Raw genomic sequence first — 18,290 nt, forward strand, 5'->3', positions numbered from 1 at the left:
TGTGGTGGGTAAGGCCAGGCACAAACCGGATCCAATGGTACCAATGACTGCCCCAATACCCAGGCATCCAGAATTCTCAATGGCGTGTGCGCTGCCCATCCTGTCAGTACCCCTGTGCCTCCCGGATAGACCGAGCCTGCAGATACCACCTGGGCCCTCTGGCATTTCCAGAGGCATGCCACAGACTCCTGGATGCTGTGAGCCTGTCAACGGAAAGCTGATCCTTCCGTATGCACAGACACCCACCCACCAACGTCATCCCCACTCCAGCAAATGAACCTCTGCTACTGCTGCTGGAGAAGCCCCTCCCATTGTTGCATCGCAGCCCTTTGGTACTGACAGTCCCTCCGTTACCAGAACAAACTTTGGAGTCTGAGGAGTTCTCGGAGCCTGAACCCTTGTTTTCTCCGATATCCCACCGAAGTCTGGGCTTGTGGCCCACACTGCCTTACCAGCAGAGGCCTGGTACTGTTACCCTGGGGGCCCACCACTCATTTTGGCCATACTGGGCACCCTAGAATCCCTATCGCGGATGCCAAGTACCATCACAGGCATCTTATCAACAGTCTCCCATTTGTCCAGCAGCACCACCAATCTACGAGGAAGAGGCAGATATCAACCAGTCCCCACTGCTGCTTCATCATCACCGGGCAAGGTGCTTATTCCTCTGCCACACTCAGCCAGATGACCATCGCCAGTTGCAAAACTTGCTCCAGAGGGTAGTGGCATACTTGGGGGTTCCATTGGAAGAGGTCCAGGACCTACAACGTCAGCTCCTGGACATTCTCCAACCCCAGGGCCCCTCTCGGGTGGCTCTTCCCATTAATGAAGGTGTGTATACCCGGGGACCCATACACAGACAACAGACAGCTATTCCGCCCATGACCAGACACTCCTTACCTGGCCTACTACCAATGCCAGCAGGAGGCACCACATAGGCAGCACCACTCACAATGCCACACTTCCCTGTCTCCACCAGAGCTACCTCTTCGACCCATTCCCAGCAGCAGCCAAAACCTCAGTTTTGAGATGCAGGTCAAGACCCATGAAACTTCCCCACCTGCCACCTGTGGCACCCCATATCATCTTTGGGGGCAATCTTGCCCTGTTCGCCCACAAATGGGGCAAGATCACCATGGACAGTTGGGTATTGGAGATTCTGTCATGGATACTCCATAGAATTCCTCCCCCCACCCTGGATTTCCTGCTGGGACCCATCCTATCCATGTGTTCTCCATCAAGAAGCACTACTCCTCAAGGGGACTATAGAGCCTGTCCCACCTCAATACAAAGACAGAAGCTTCTACTCCCCCTTCCTCAACAACTGCCTCCTCATGGTGCTGTCACGCCAGGAAGTAACCTCCCTGATCAAAACTCTGCACGCATTATTTCCATTGCTAGGTATTTGTGTCAACAAGGAAAAGTTGGTATTGATACCTACACATATGATGCACTTTATCGGAGTGCATCTCGACACCATAGCAGCGAGAACCTTCCTCCTAGCAGATTGCTTTGCAACATTGATGTCCATCCTCAGGACCTGCGTCACAGACCCCACACCATGGTTGTCCATGCTCCCTCTCTCTCTGTCTCTCCTTAGCCATATGGCTGCCTGCACCTGGGTGACTGCACACGTCTCCACATGCGTTGCCTCCAGGTGTATGTCCTCTCTGTCTACTGTCCCAGCACAGACCATATGAAGACCAGAGTTGTTATTCCCTGGACTATGCTAGCCTCCCTCACGTGGTGGGCCGATCCTTCCAAGGTCATGATTGGCACCCCTTCGCCCCTCCAACACCACAGGTCACCATCACAACAGATACCTTCCTCTGCTATGCCTCTTCCTCCCATTTTTCTCCTGCCACAAGTACTATGCAAGATTCGCCAGGGACAGAGATACTGGTAGCCCCATTCTCGTTCACAGACCTCCTCAGGCTCTCCACCTGCACACTGCTTCGCCTTCACACACTACCAGATCTACTTATACAAGATCAGGGGAGAATATGCCATCCCAATCTGGCCACTGTTCACCTCACAGCCTGGTATTGGATGGCGATTGAGGATAGTCTGGGCATGCTCAACCTTGGTGTGGCGTATCTTTTTCTCAGAGCAGGAGAGACTCCACTGGGCCATGGTACAAAGCAAAATGGAGATGCTTCACGACATGGGGTCACTGTCACTCACTGAACTTGGTATCTATACTAGTTGTCCTAAACTACCTTCTTGGCCTAGCTCTGAACTCTATATGGGTGCACCCCCAGCAGGAATCAGTGTCCTTCTCCCCCCCCACCGTGGACAACACCTTGGTGTTCACACAACCCACCACTGTCTGCTTCATGAAGGGTTTACTCAACACTTTTCCACCGGTATTTTCCGCCTTCATGAAGCCACCTCTGAACTGTTGGCAACATGCTTCCTCACCCACTTCTTGATGAAAGTGACATTTCTGGTAGCCAGGCGGATCAGTGAGCTAGCAGCCATGATGGCAGATCCTCCCTACACTGTATTTCACAGGGACAAGGTGTCCCTTTGGCTCCACCATAAATTCCTCCCAAAGGTAGTGCCGGAATTCTGCCTAAACCAGTGCATCCACATACCTGTTTTCTGTCCCTAACTGCATTCCTTCCCCCCGACAGGGTCCTGTACCCCCTCAGTGTCTGCCATGCACTGGCTTTCTATTTTGACAGGACTCGATCCTTTCAAACATTGCCGAACCTAGTTGTGGCCATTGCTGAAAGATCCAAGACTCAAGCCCTCTCATCCCAACGAATCTCCAAATGGGTGTCTGGGTGCATCCATGAATGCTACAAACAATCCGGCAGATCTCCGCCTGATAGAGTCACAGCTCACTCTATGCGAGCGCAAGCTGCCTTGTTGGCCTCACTGGTGGATGTGTCGGGGCAAGACAACTGTCGTGCAATCACCTGACGCTACGTCCACATGTTGACAACCCCCTATGCCATCACATAAGTGGCAGCTGCAGACACAGCAGTGTGCCAGGCTGTACTACAGACTGCACTTCCGTTGACATCCTCGCACCGATCTCCGCACTGATCACTGCTTGCGAGTTACCCATGTGTGGAATACACATAGGGACCATCACTCGAAGAAAAGGAGGAGGTTACTTACCTGTAACTGGAGATTCTTCATGGCTTTTCATGCGTCTCTGGACCCTGTTCAGTTGTTGAGCCCGGACGGTCGGAGGGGTTGAGTCCCCTCCCGAAGAACCTGAGGGTGAGGTGGGGTGAATAATTGGTGCCGGAGAGATGGCGACAGCCGTGCTGAAAGTATCTCTCCGTAGAGTCCGAGTTCTCTTCCACCCTCCCGTTAGGGCTCGGCATTAAGCTGGCAGGGACCCCTCATTTGAGGAAAGCCTCTGATTGGCAAGTCCAACCGCAACCTCCTCGTGGTGAGAGTCGGTAACTGGCGGAGTCCAGGCTGATCGCGGAGGACGAACCCCCCCTGCTGTGGGGGGGGGTGGGTGGGGAGGGCAGCCCCAACACCTAACTGCCCCCCTGGTAAGGGTTAGCCTCCCCCAGGTACGGGTTAGTCCCCCCTGGTAACGGGTTAGCTTCCCCCTGGAAAGGGTAGCCTCCCCCTGGTAAGGGTAAGCCTCCCCTGTGAAGGGTAGTATCTTTTAAATCTATGGAGAAAACAGAAATTTTATTTCATACCGGATTGGCGCTGGACCGGGTTAAAAACGCCCCCGCTACTAGTTTCGACGCCCCGGCTAGTAGTGTTAAATTGATTAGGGGTATTATTCATAGAGCCGGACTGATGCTATCTCCTTATGCTATAGATAGAGTAAAAGATGGAATAGCTGGTTTTATGGATGATTTTAATCTCCGAGTTGGAGAGAAGAGTGTTGTTCGGGAGGAACAAGAGGATTTTAGTGAGAGCCAAGTTTTAGATTTTAATCTTTTACCGATGGCTTTTATGAATGTTTTATATAGTGACCTTAAGATAATCGATTCTAAATCTAGCTTTTATGACAAATATTTAGATTCTTTTGATGATCCATATTTGATAGAATTTAATAATCTTAATAATAATAATACGGATATGTTGGCTCTTTTTAGCGATAAACAGTGAACCCGAACATTCATTTCGTGTATCCTGTGGATTTTAGATATATTTTAGATATAGATATATTTATTCTCCATATTTTAAATTTTATCAATGGGCTTTAGTTTTCATACTATTGACCTGTTGACTATGTTTAACTGTCCTTTCATGTAATTTAATTTAATTTTAAAATTAATTGAATAATAAATATTACTTATAGGTTAGATCTTGATTTTAGATTATCTTAGCTACTGAATACTAGATTGGATGGCGGACTGGCCGCATAGTAACCAGGAAAGGGCAGGTATTTACACCTGTACAAGTATGTGGCCCCATTTGTATTTCATTACCCACTTTCCATTCCCTCTGCTTCGGACTGGATTCTAAACAGCAAGAGGGAGACTGGAGAGGCAACGACCCGCACTGCCTATTATACTCTTGACTGGGAACCCGAGTGGACACACCATGCACATCTAGACTCAGGAGCATGTGTGCACGCATGTGTGGAATACAGATGGAGACCACAGGTCTTGAAGAACCTCCAGTTACAGATAACCTCCTCTTTAGTTGCACCAGTTTAGTTACCCTGGTGCACAGAATTGCAATTGTCAGACACAACCTGCATCTTTGCACTCTGTCTGTATTAGAAGTTTGCACTAATGTAACTATATTAGTGCAGTTATGCCTACTGAAGGCAGTTGAGTGAATTGAAGTCAATAACAGCTGCTGGGTGCCCAGAACTCTTGAAGATCTGGCTCACGTACCAGAGAGCATCACTTTAGGCACAAATTCATTAAAATCTTGGCCTAGCGGACTTGCCCAAGGTCACCCTGGAAGTGTGGTAGGAGAGCCAGTAGTTGAACCTAGGTCTCTTGAGTCCCAGCCCAGTGCCTTAACCACAAAGCTATCCTTCCTCCTTCATCATTTTAATCTTCTGATCTCACAGCTGCAAATTGCCTCTCATGCTCCACAGGTGCCAAAAGCCCCAATTGTCAAAATCTCCTGCTTCCCCATAACACATTCTATATATTGAGTTATGTATTTTAATACTAAATTTTGCAGCACATTGAAAATGATAAATTTGGGGGCAGCATAAAATATTAAATAACAGATTAAGTAAATATTTCTGGAGATACTGTAGTGATTATGTGATTCATCTCAATAGGGAGTTCAGTAAAAACTTCGCCTGTTAATTTAACCGAAACTGTTGGAGAATCTGCAGTCATTTGCGCCGTAGTGCCACAGAATTTAGGTCTAGCTTGCCATAGGGTGTACAAGGCTTTGGGTATGTGACAAACAAAACAAAAATATTTCTGAATGAGGAAAGTTAGCCTAGTAGACATTGAGCAAACCTCTGGGTGTTTATAAGCCTGTAAAGAGGAGCAATCAGCAGTTGGACAAGAGAACCTGGCATCTGGAGTGACTTTTGGACTCTGTTATAGTTGAGTTAGAAAGACACGGAATAATCTGTGGGTTTTCTTTAGTTGAGCATTTGTAACTAAAGTTCTTTTGTCCCTTTTTAAAAATAGCACATTTCACCCCAGTTGATCTTTATGCAGAAATGCATGCCTGTTTTGTTTTGATGGAATCAATTTTTACATTGATTCTGAAGTCTGACATTAAAATTGTCTAGATGATATTCTGCAGAAATATTTATATAGGACAGTTTGAAACTGCTAATATTAATGCATGAGGCATTATATTCTGTGTTTATGCTTGTCTCTTTTTCATCATGATGAATATAGAACCAAAGGATAGATGTCCCTTAGAGCAGTGGTTTTCAACCTTTTTTAATTTGCGGATCCCTAAAAAATTTCAAATAGAAGTGCAGACACCTTTGGCTGTCTGAATCATAGTCTGCGGACTCACAGGGATCCATGGACCACAGGTTGAAAACCTGGCCTTTATTTTGTCTACCAATATAGCAGTCATCTCAAATATGATGTGATAAAAATAGTATAATTTGCCATACTAAAATAGCTCCAAGTATTAGTGCATCTTGTGATCACTGAAAGGTGACTTACTGTATCTACGTTTCATAAGGATACAAGTGGAAGGGCTTACTTGTGGTTTTGAAGCAGTCCTAGTTTGCTTTATAAAGCATAGTGGCCTCTACAGCACATAAATGATCAACCTTGAATATGCCCACACCTTGAATACTGCGTGCAGTTCTGGTTACCCCATCTCAAAAAAGATATATTAGAATTAGAAAAGATACAGGAAAAGGCAAAAAAAATTATTAGGGGTACAAAACAGCTGCCATATGAAGAGTGGTACTGGACTGCTTCTTCTTTGAGTAGTGTCCCTATGCTGTAGGTGTATCTGCGCCCTTGCACCTCTTATCGGAGATTTTTGGTAGCAATGTCCCTTCAGCCCGCACATGCACTCTCTCTCCCTTGTGGTCTGACTTGGCACTATCTAGCACTTTACAGGCAACCCCCCGTCCCCAATTCCTTCTTGACCATCTTTGGCCTTAAACGGAGAGAGCAGTTGTCCCTTCCTTATCTGTGTCACTAGCATAAGTAGTGGTTATTTCTGTTTCTTTTGTTCTCCTTAATAGTTAGTGTTTCCTTTATACCCTGTTGGGATAAAAAGAAAGAAAGCAAAAGAACTTTAGTTTACATTTCCTGCCCTGTCTGAGGTTATTTACATCCAGGGACATTTAGAAGACTCTCTAGGTTCTTTACAGTTAGAAGGAAAGAAGAAGAGGTGAGAAGAACTTATTCCTGCATCCCTCACTGCTACAGGGTGATCGCCACCCCCGACATGCCCAGCTCCCTCTGTTTCAAGAAGTGCCTCTCCTGCAAGGTCCTGTGAGGGACAGACACTCTCACTGTGTCCGGTTGAGAAAGTCCCATACACCTCAGAAATGCTCCCTCTGCCAGCAGCTAAAGTTGTGGTCTGGCAGGAACTGGGAGCTGAAGTTACAACTCCTCCTTTATGGAGAGGGCACTTAAGCCTCCAGGTGACACCAGTGCCGACCCCAGATCATCCCCGGAGTTTATAACTTCAAAGAGGGTAGAGTCACGGGGAGGAACCAGCAGCCTCCTACTGTAAAGGATCAAAAAAAAAAAAAAGGGGGCTCCAAGCCCCCAACCGAGTCATAGGGGTTCCCCAGTGTGGCCATCTCACCGATGGCTCAAAACGCAATACCCAGAGCAGAGTCTCAGCTATGAGCTGTGCCGCACGACACCCCTTAGAGAAGCCAGGGCCTCAGGCAGGCTCTGCAGCAACAGTGCCACTCCCTAAGGAGAGAGACAATTACCATGTCATTTCTAAAAGAGTGGCACCAAGAAAATCGTTGGTAACGGGTCTGACAAAGCTCCTAGCTAGGGAGTGCTCTGCCTCTTCTCAACCATCAGTACCGACAACGTACCATGGACACTCCTCTGTGGTAGCAAGTGAGCCCATGGTACCACATGAGTTTCAGTATCCTGGAGACCTGATAGTTGGTAAAGAACTGCAGTCCCCATTAATCTGTACGGGACCCTGGTACCAAGCACTTCCCGGCACCCAGAATCACTCTCAGCACTGGGCCATGTACCACCAAGATCCTGGTCAGCGCCATTCTTAACCGATGATGAGTCTGACAGTGAACAGGAGCATATCATTTCCCTGGCCTCTCATCGTGGCCTGCTTCACAATACTAGGCCCTCCTCAATTCCATCGAGCTGACCCATGGTCATGGTAGGGGGCCCCCTTGGACTTCCCCACTACCCATTCCCCCCATGGGTGTATTGGGATCCTTGGGTGACATACACATCACAGCTATCCGGTGTCTCTCAGAGAAAGTCCACCAGACAGTCTTCTACAGCCTGGCTTTCCAGAGCCCCTGAGCCGAGAGAGGAGAATAGGCTTTTGTAGAATAGGAAGAAGGGCTCAAAGGGGAAAGCTGCTCCTCCAGCAAACTTCTCCTTGTCTCAGATCAGGCTGTAATGCACCTCTCCCCCTCCATGCAGGGATAGGTGCATCAGTGACTCTTAATCTAGATGGTCAGGGACCCAACTCCATGCTCTTGGGCTCCCTAAACATCTAGCTGCCAGAAGCTGGACCTGGATGATAGAAGGTGGATCACTCAATAGTTGCCCTGTTCTGTTCTTTCCTTCTGAAGCATTTGGTATTGACCACTGTCAGAAGACAGGATACTAGGCTACACGGACTATTGCTGTGACCCGTATGGCCGTTCTTATGTCCTTAACTAATCCTTTCCTTTACATTTAAATATATTGGATGCTAACCTACACTTTAGTCTGAATAGGCTGGATCTAGATGCTCAGAATAAGGAGGATTTATATTGGTGCATATAACACCCAAAGGAGTACTAGATACTTTACAAAAAACAAAAATTATGCCAGAAATCTTGCAGTCTAAATTTAGACCTGATTAAATAAGTGAGGATAATAGTGCAGAGGAATGGGTTAAGGAAGGCTAAGTGTTAAAGCAATAATATTGTGTGGCTGTTTGTGGACATCAGGTTTTATGTAAAAAAATTGTCATCTTGTATGTATTGTGGAAAAAATAGTCTTAAAGAGAGGTATGAGAGATGAAAGGAGTAGTGGTTTGGATTGAGTTGGGAAGATGTTCCGTGAGCGGAGGTGGTAAAAGTAATGCATTGCAGTGATTGCAAGAAAAACAAACAAATGAGGTATTGAGACAGGGCCCACACTTTCCTTAGTAAGATAAAAGTAGCTTGAATATTTGGTTTTTAAAAAACAACATACACTATGAAGAATAAAGATCGGTTCTAATTTCATGTATATATCCACTTCCAAGCACCAAAATCCCATATTTTTAACTTTCTAAGTCTCCCAAATAAAATTATCTAAATCAAAGAGCCATTTTTACAGTTTTATCTTTAAGCTTTGCAAAAGTGTGTGTGTTTGTTTTGTTTTTTATTTCATAATGAGATGCAAAAAAATGTAAACAAATAAGTGACAGGCTTTCCAGTGTTGTTGGGGTTTTTTGTTTTGTTTTGGGGTTTTTTTATTGGTATTAAATATTTTTTATTCTCTCCTTCTGGCTTATCTATCACCTTCAGTAGTTGATTTGATTTTGCTAGCACTCCCTATTTTTTCTTGCTCATTTAGACACTGTGTGATGTACGTAGGATGTCTTGTATATTCTTTGTTGTGAGTTCAAATTAAGTATTCAGAAAATCAAGTAGACAGATTGCAAATACACTTGTTATAAAATGAAATATTTGAAAATTCAGCCTTCCTTAATTTGTACAGTGCTTGTTAAGCCCTGAGTTCAGCTGTTATGTTTTCCCTGTGAAAGTTGAAGAAAACATCCTAAAGAATTTGAAATAAAATGTTTCTTATTCAGTTTTAAGAACTTGTCCTCAGATGTTGCATGGGGAAAGAGAATTCTGAATCCAGGACTTGATATATAAATTTAAAATGTTCAGGTATTTGTTTTAAAATAGCTTGTAACCTGAATCTAAACATAGTTTTTCATTTTCACATGGGTAATGTTTTATTCAAATCTTCATGTTATACAAGTGTAAAAACTGTAGGAAAGGATTGTAATGTCTTACAAAACTATTAGGAGTAAGTGAAATTAAATGGTACGGTATAAAATAAACCTGTTAATTCACACTTTGATGAAGTGCATGCACACCGTGGAGGCAGATACTCAAGTTTGTAGTTCAGCGTAGAGCAAGGAAGTTATCCTGCTGTCCTGGGAGTACAGTCAGTGCTGATGACAACATATTTCCTCTGTTAGCCTTGAATCTGGATGTATCTGTATCTTTCATTGCCCAGTTACAGATTTTTGTTACTGACAGTGATGGGCTCAGATGAGTTTCCTCTTTGCTGCTTGCCATTTTGAAAAGAAACCAGGGAGAAGGAGGCAGCTGTATCTTTGAAGCTGTACATGGCACTAGGTTAGTATCTAGTTTAGAAAGTACAGCACCAAATATAATTACCAAAAAAAAAAAAGAGAGAGAGAGAGAAGGGAAGATCTGGTAAAAGGCTATTCAGGAGTTCAAATGCCTTATTAGAGCAAGTGGAAATAGTTATTTAGGCTTCAGCTCTTCTTTTATGGTACTTTCAGCGGTGTAATTACCCTGAGTATTAAGTAAATAAACACAGGACAGAGTTCCATTTTTGCTCCTGGATTCCTGTAGAAATGGAAATGTCATTTTTAAACTATTTGTGTCTCACTGGTTTCAATGGGAGTAGAGGATGCTCAGCACTTAACAGGATTGGGTCCTAAATTAATGAAGGGGTGCTTCTCAGCTTGGACAAACTTAATGTCATTCAAATATTTTCATAAAATAAAACATAAATTTACAGGATATTCAGATTGTGTGACAGTGTCATGCAAGTGTTTATTTAAAGTGTTGATTATGTCAACCAAGTGAAATGTTGCCTGTAACATGACAGAACTAATTCTAGATTTGGAATGTTGAAATACTTAGATTCAGTTAATTTATACCTAGGTTTTAACTGAATGACCTAGTTTCCCCCAGCATAATTTTCATAGTAAACATAAATATTACATCTGAACGTAGAACTGAAAACTCTTAGTGCTGGAGAAACATTATAAAAGCCTGCTTCTCCTTCCGTTTACATATGACCCACAACAAAGGCCTGATCTATACTGCCAGCGGATTTCAGTGGCAGTCGACTTCTACTTACCGTGCCGTTCCCACTGCGCCAATGGGAAATGCCCTCCGGTCGATGCAGCATTACTCTTCTTGCAGGGGTGGGTTAATGGCGTTGACTTCCTGGATCGATTGAGCAGGGTCTCCACTGCCGCTCAGTCAATCCCGCGGAATCGATCCTGCATTACCAACAATGCCACCAGTAGTGTAGACATACCCTCAATTGTGCGTTAAATATACTTTCTTTTGTCAGAATGAGAATCCTGCATTTCCAAAATCTCCTAATGCGTATCCTTTGATTCAGAAGTGTTTTATTTCAGTGTTTTACTAATCTCTGCTTTGACGATAATTTGAATGAGCTTTGTTTATGAAAGCCATACTAATCCTTCTGCTTATTGTTTGAATGTTTGGTACAGGAAGCGAGCAGCTGCAAAGCATCTAATAGAACGCTACTACCACCAGTTAACTGAGGGCTGTGGAAATGAAGCCTGCACGAATGAATTTTGTGCTTCCTGTCCAACTTTTCACCGTATGGATAACAATGCAGCAGCCATTAAGGCCCTCGAGCTTTATAAGATTAATGCAAAACTCTGTGATCCTCATCCCTCCAAGAAAGGAACGAGCTCAGCTTACCTAGAGAACAATTCCAAAGGTGCTCATAACAACTCCTGTACTGACAGAAAAATGAACAAGAAGGAAATGCAAGGCCCAAGAGATGACTTTAAAGGTAAGGCATTCTAGAATCTTTAGAAAATAAAAATTCCTTACAACAGTGTTTGTGGAAGCTTGTAGATTTGTCTTTCTCATGTCCAGTATATAGATCTAAAATTACAACTCTAGGCAACATATGTAAACAGTCATACAAGACTCTAGGGTGGAGGTAGATACTGTAATAAAAACTAGTGATGGAATTGTTGGATAGCAAATAGTGGTTATGAACATCTGACTACTGTTATATTGGATACTGGTAGCCTGTGTGGAGGAAAGGAAAGAGAACTGTACTCAAGTATTGGGGGATGTGGTGGATGGAGTAGGCTAGATATTGCGGGAAATTGGATGGAGAGTTCTGGAGACAAAGATGGGGAAGCAGAAGAAGGAGAAAGCAAAGAATTCAAGCACTCTGAATAAAATGTTGGAAAGGGAACCTGAGGCTCTCGGTGGAAGGGAGTTGCAGGTTTGGTGTTGAGGGGAAAGAAGCTAGGTCATATTTTAAGTAACTGCTGCTACATAACCTCAGTATTCTGTATTTGGGCTGCATTTTAGAATAAGATTTGTACAAATACTACAAAAGGGCTGGATTCATGTCCAGAATTAATGCCAAACTGGGTATTTGTCACATCCCTGCTAAAATATATGTCTGGATTAGGTTATTATGGAAACATTTTTCCTTTTGTCTTTAAAATTTCAAAAGTTTGTATTGTCACATGTAATACTGTTAGGGTACTGCTCAGTCACGTGACTTCTCAATTTAATAGATTCTCAAGATTGCACCATTCTTTGCTGGCCCCTGAATTCTGTGTTTGGGAACAGACAGGTAAAGGTGGCAAGGATCAGGGAAAGGGTCAGCTGGGTTTTATGGGTTTCAGGCTTGGGTGAGGTAGAGCCAGTCAAAACTGAGTCTAGAATTTGGGTTTGGACTGTTACCTCCCTTTGGCACTAGGATGAGGAGGATTTATGGCCAGACTTCAGAAAAACAGCCAGTCCTTACAGTGTAGTGCTGTGCTAAGCCTCTTTATGTTCCACACACACATAAATCATTAATTTACAGATAAGGTTGCTACAATAAACACAGAAATTTGCTGGCTTACTGTCAGAAAGAAAAAGAAAAAAAACTAAGGATGTACAACAGGGGTGGGGAACCCTTTTTATGTCAAGGGCCTGATGGTGGCCCTGGCGGCGAGGGAGAATTCGGTGGCGGGGGAGAATTCGGCGGCGGCGCGGTTCCGTCAGGGGCGGGGGACAGTGCCCGCCGCCGAAGTACCCCCCGCTGCCGAAAAGGGACAAACGGCGGCAGGGTTTTCGGCGGCAGGGTTTCGGCTGCGGGCACTGCCCTCCCCCCACCTCGGAACCCCGCCGCCGCTGTGAAACCGCGCCGCCGCCGAATTCCCCCCCGCCGCCAGGTCCAGAACAAATGATTTCGCGGGCCTTATGCGGCCCGCCGCGGGCCGGACGTTCCCCACCCCTGATGTACAATGTTAATGGCTTGGTTGTTAACAGAAAAAAATACCTGTCCTGTGGAAAGATCTTGTTAAGACCTACATCTATAAAAGCTAAAACATGCTCAAACAAATTCATTTGTAAGTTAGAGTTCTGAAAAAAACATAACACCCCATAACTGTCACTTTATACTCTTTTGAACACTTAAACACAGTTGAACCTATTTACTTCTAGTTTTCCAGAAAATTGTATCTGTACTCCGAGTGACATGTAATTTTGGTTATGACTTTCATCTTTGGTTATGACTTTACTTTCATCTCTAGCAATGACTGAAATCCCACATTAACTGAAAAACCGAAAGCCTTTTAATTGTGGAGCTGCCCATTACATTTCCAAAATTAGAGTAACTAAGGTATTGTTGTAACTGGTTGTGCAGACATGCAAGTTGGAATTCACTAACAATTAACAAAAAGGAAGGTATAATCTTTTTAGCAAAGGCTAAAGAGATGTATAGAACCTATAGTGAACCATCCTGTTTGGTTGTTTGTGTTACAATAACACCTTGATTGGCGTGCTAGGCACCATGTACAAGAACATAGTAAGAGATGGACCTGGCCTTCAATTACTTAAAATCTATGCAAACAAGACCGGGTGGGGGGAAAGGATCCAACATCTAAACAGAGTGATTGTCACAAGTGCCATGTTCTGCATTTTGTGGGGATGGGGGCATTCTGTCTAATCTATTTCTTTAATCTTTAACAGGGTGTTTTTAGGTTTTCTCCTTTTTCACAGCTATGTGCATAGATTCTAGACAATGGTTTCCTTGGAACTCTGGAGGCAGACCAATCCTGTGAGTCACTGCTTCAGGCTAGACCCCATCCACAGCAGAACCCGCCAGTATTGACCTGTCTCCATAGCTGCTTGGACAGACTGGCCTTCCTCTGAAGAGCATTAAGTGCCTAGAGGAAAAAACTTCTGAAGTCCGTTTGAGGCTCCCAGCTAGCTTTGGAGCCAAAATTTACCTCTGAGGAATTTGAAATCCTGAAATACTGCAGTGGTCCTTCTGCAGCTGCAGTTGGTGGGGAAACCGCACTCAAACTTTAGAATGCCGAAGGAAAAGGGTAAGCGGCCTGCTATTGCATTCAATTCTGAACAGCACTTTTGAAGTGGCTAAATCCTAAAGCTCAACAGTTTCACCAAAACAAAGTTAAACAAGCACCTGGGTTTGCCTTAGCTGTCTGTGCTACTTAACTGTAAACCAAACAGTGAACTTTACCCTAACTCAGGCCAGTCTCAAAAAGGAGCAACATCAGTGCATAGAAGAAAGTGCAGGTCCTTTGTTTCATTTGCTCTTAAGGAGAGAGAGCATTTTCTTTGGTCAAATCACTTCAGGAAGGGAGTCATGTCAGCCTCTATCTCTTCAGTCAGCCCAAGAGAAAGGAGCAACCCCCCTAGGAGTTAGCAGTGTTCAGAGAGTAACAAAGGGAAGAGTTGTGGCAACAACTGCTAGAGCTTCTGCTGCCTTGTAGCCAAAAAGTCTCTGTGGAGATACTTCATGCTGCTGCTGCTGACCATGGCCTTAGCACCAGGCTTTTTCTACTCATGGACAACTCTTTGCAAGAACAGAACATCTAGCACAGACGGCAGAGTAGGAACAAACAGCTTTTAACCAGGCAAAAGATTGGCAATGAGGTAGCCCAAAGTTCCATGTTAGGGCTGTTGTTTTTTAATATATATCTTCAAGATCTGGAAAATAGGGTGAATGGTGAGGTGACGAGATTTGTAGATGGCTCTCAATTGTGGAGGTTAAAGGAGACAAATTTCAGAAGGATGTAACTAGGCTAGATGAATGGGTAACATGGTAGCAAATAAGTCACTGTTGAAAATGCAGTGTAATGTACTTTGGAAGCAATAACTTGAACTATTCCTATATTGCTGGGTCCTAAAAAGTGTGGCCACACAGGAAAAATATCTGGGTGGTGGTGGTAACAGTTCAGTGAAAATCTCAATGCAATGTTTAACGGCACTCCAAAAAGCAAAAAACATGAGGCTGTATGCACTAGAAAATATTTCTGAAACTAATATAATGCCACTATATAAATCAATGGTACGCTCACATCTGGAATGTTGTATTCAGTTCTGATCACTCTCTCAAAAAATATGGCAGAAATAGATGTCCAGAGATGGGTAACAAATAGTTAGAGGACTGAAAAAGCTTCCATATGAAGAGAGATTGAAACGATTGTTTTGTTTAAAGAGACTCCTAAGAAGAGGGGATATGATAGAGGCAAAATAACGAATGGTACAAAAGTGATGAATCTGGTGATCCTGTTTACCCTTTTCAGAAAACAAGAACATTTAGTGAAAACGAAAGACAACACACTTAATGATAGAAGGAAATATTATGCACAACACATAATTAATTTATGGAACTCATTGCTACAAGACATAGAGACCAAAAGATAAATACTTTTTTTAGAAGTGTTATCTGTTTTTATGGGTAACATAAATGATCCACAGTTGCATTAGAGAAGGCAAAGGTGAAAACATTTAGAAGGGATATACAACCTCATGCTTCTGGGCATAGGTCTGTCACTAACTGAAAGGAAGGAGGTAGAAAGAAACTTCCCTGCGGTCATTTTACTCTATAATTGTTCATTATGGGAATTCTTGTATCTGGTTCTGATAACTATCAGAGACAGGATATTGGACTGATCCAGTATGGTAATTCCTATGTTACTGGTATTGTTACCAGTATATAAACAGAAATCAATTGGACTGTGCTTATAATGTATGGAACTATATAAACTTGTGTTAAGTGTCTGGAATGCAAGCTGTTTTGGTCAAAAACATGATACATTAAATGTGTTTTATTATGTTTTTATGATGTTGACATAGAAGAATGATGCATATATTTTTTGGGGAGTGGGGGAGATTTGAAATGCAGTATATTTCAACAATAATCGGTGCCGTAAAATGGACAATTTATTATACAGCTAATAACCTCTTTACTCCAGTGCCAGTGAATTTATTGCTTCATAAATCTGGTTTTATGAGGCTTATTGTGGCATAGAACGGAAAATGTTTGAGATAGTTGACTATCACTTTCTTTTTATGTCACAATTTGATTCCTATACATATGCTACAACAAACCTAAACTATACTTGTTGTAGTTAATAGAATTACTTTCTCGTACATTCAGTACTACAGCTTAGTATTTTAACAATAAAACTTTTAGGGAGGGGAGAAATGTCTTGGCTTTTTTTCCAAATGGACAAGAAGTTAAAGATCTGAGTCCTTCCTCTGTTTTCAGGAACATAGTTTCTATAGGAACTTCCACAGATTTAGGAAAGTCGGAGTTTGGTTTTTCTGCACAGCCACACGCTGTATCCATCATATTTTGCCAGTTTTCTCAAGTCTCCAGGTCTGCAACATCTTTCTTAGAAATTTAATTTTCCATTTTTCATTCTCTATTTTACATAGCATAACATGAGCTTAATCTTTTGCTTTGTCACATGCACTGTAGAAGGAATTATTTTGTAAACTGAAGGATGTACAGGGTTTGTTGGTCTTTCACTTGCACCATTTCATCTGCAGTTTTAATGTAAGTGATTATTTTTGGCTTCCTGAGATGCATAGGTATGTTAAAAGATTGGTAACTATTATCTTATGAAGTAATTTAAAAATCAGTATAGTTTAAAAGACTGTAGATCAATAATTAAATGATGCATTTATTATAGTCCATAAAGTTAGCTGCAATAGTGTGTGTGTTTTCAGTGAATTACGGTTCCATTGTGTAGTGATAAATTTTAATGAAAGCAGTATGGATACTACTGTGAAGCATATTTTCAGTTTGTCCTGAACAAATCTTCTTTACAGAAGAATCCTAATAATTCAGCTAACTTATGAGGCTGTTAAACAGCAACTACTAAAGTTAGACATTTTTAAATCAGCAGGTCTGGCTAACTTGCATCCAAAAGTTTTAAAAGAGGTGGCTGAGGAACTTTCTGAACCGGTAATGTTGATTTTCAGTAAGTCTTGGAACACTGGGGAAGTTCCAGAAAACTGAGAGAAAGCTAATTGTTGTGTCAATATTGTAAAAGAGTAAACTGGATCACCCAGGTAATTATAGGCCCATCAGTCTGACACAGAACCATGGCAAGATAATGGAGTGGCTAATATGGGAATCAATTAATAAAGAATTAAAGGAGGGTAATGTAATTAATGCCAATTAACATGGGTTTATAGAAAATAGATCCTGTCAGAATAGTTTACCTCTTTTTGATGAGATTACAAGTTTGAATGATAAAGGTTGACGTAATGTACTTAGACTACTGTAAGGTGTTGACTTGTTACCGCATAACATTTTGATTTAAAAAAAAAAAAAAAGAATACGAAATTAACACGGCACACACAAAATGGATTAAAAACTTGCAAAGTGATAGGATGTTCTCAAAATGTAATTATAAATGGAATCATCATCAAGCAGATGGGTTTCTAATAGGGTCCCACAGGGCTTGGTTCTTGTCCCCATGCTATTTAATTTTTTATCAGTGATCTGGAAGAGACCATAAAATCATCACTGATAAGCCTTGCAGGTGATTTAAGGTTGTAGGAGTGGTAAATGATAAAAGGACAGGTCACTGATACAGGGCCATTTGGTAACCTGGGCATAAGCAGACAATGTGTTTTAATACTGCTAAATGTAAAGGTATTAGATCTAAGAACAAAAATGTAGGCTATACTTAGAAAAAGGGGCACTCCATCCTGGGAAGTTGTATGTCTACACTAGAAACAGAAGTTGACCTATGTTAGGTCGACTTACAGCCATTGCAGTGATGGGGCGGTGGTGCACATCCACACTAGGAGCGCTTCCACTGACCTAAGAGAGGCAAGGTGGGGAGCTGAGAGCCTGGTCTCTCAGCTCTGCTGGCAGCTCCCTGTCGGAAGCCCAGCTGCCCTGATGGGCTCCTTCCCATTCTCTGCTGGGAGCAGGTGGAAGCCACTCCCAGGGAGCAGGGTCCAGCTGTCCCAGCTTCTCCCACCCCTGCCAGGAACCAGGTAGCCTTGTCAATTTGTCTTGCCGCCCAGCTTACCAGAGGGCAGCTGGACTCTAGTTTCCTGGCTTTCTTCTATGAAATTGACAAGACAGCCAATAGCCGATGTAAGGGAGGCAGCGTCTTTGCGTCTCCCTAACTACACCTACATAAGCCCTACACCTCTTGTGGAGTTGGAGTTATAGGGCACTTACATTTGGCAGGAGGAAAGCTGTAGTGTAGACACTGACATAATTAAGTTGACGTAAGCTGCCTTATGTTGACCTAACTGTGTAGTGTAGACCAATGTTTCCCAACCCATGTCATGTGGGCCATAAGTGGCCTGCGAGGTCTTTCAGAGCGGCCTGCCACTCCGCTCCTGCTGTCTGCAGAAGGGAGCCACTGCCTAAAGACCTAGGCGGAGC

At 43.1% G+C, this 18,290-nt stretch overlaps 1 protein-coding gene across 4 annotated transcripts in view; it reads left to right on the forward strand.

Moving 5' to 3' along the window:
• Positions 1-18,290, forward strand: part of UBE3A (ubiquitin protein ligase E3A) — a 98,795-nt gene that overhangs the window by 55,819 nt on the left and 24,686 nt on the right. For all 4 annotated transcript variants that reach the window (XM_067559987.1, XM_067559989.1, XM_067559988.1 and 1 more), the window contains one exon: positions 11,089-11,399. In XM_067559987.1, coding sequence (XP_067416088.1) covers positions 11,089-11,399 — 311 coding nt within the window. The remainder of the gene's footprint in view (positions 1-11,088; positions 11,400-18,290) is intronic.

The sequence above is a fragment of the Emydura macquarii genome, unplaced genomic scaffold (assembly GCF_026122565.2).
Source record: "Emydura macquarii macquarii isolate MOO-44397 ecotype Brisbane River unplaced genomic scaffold, CSIRO-AGI_Emac_v2 contig_2207, whole genome shotgun sequence".
Taxonomy (NCBI): domain Eukaryota; kingdom Metazoa; phylum Chordata; order Testudines; family Chelidae; genus Emydura; species Emydura macquarii.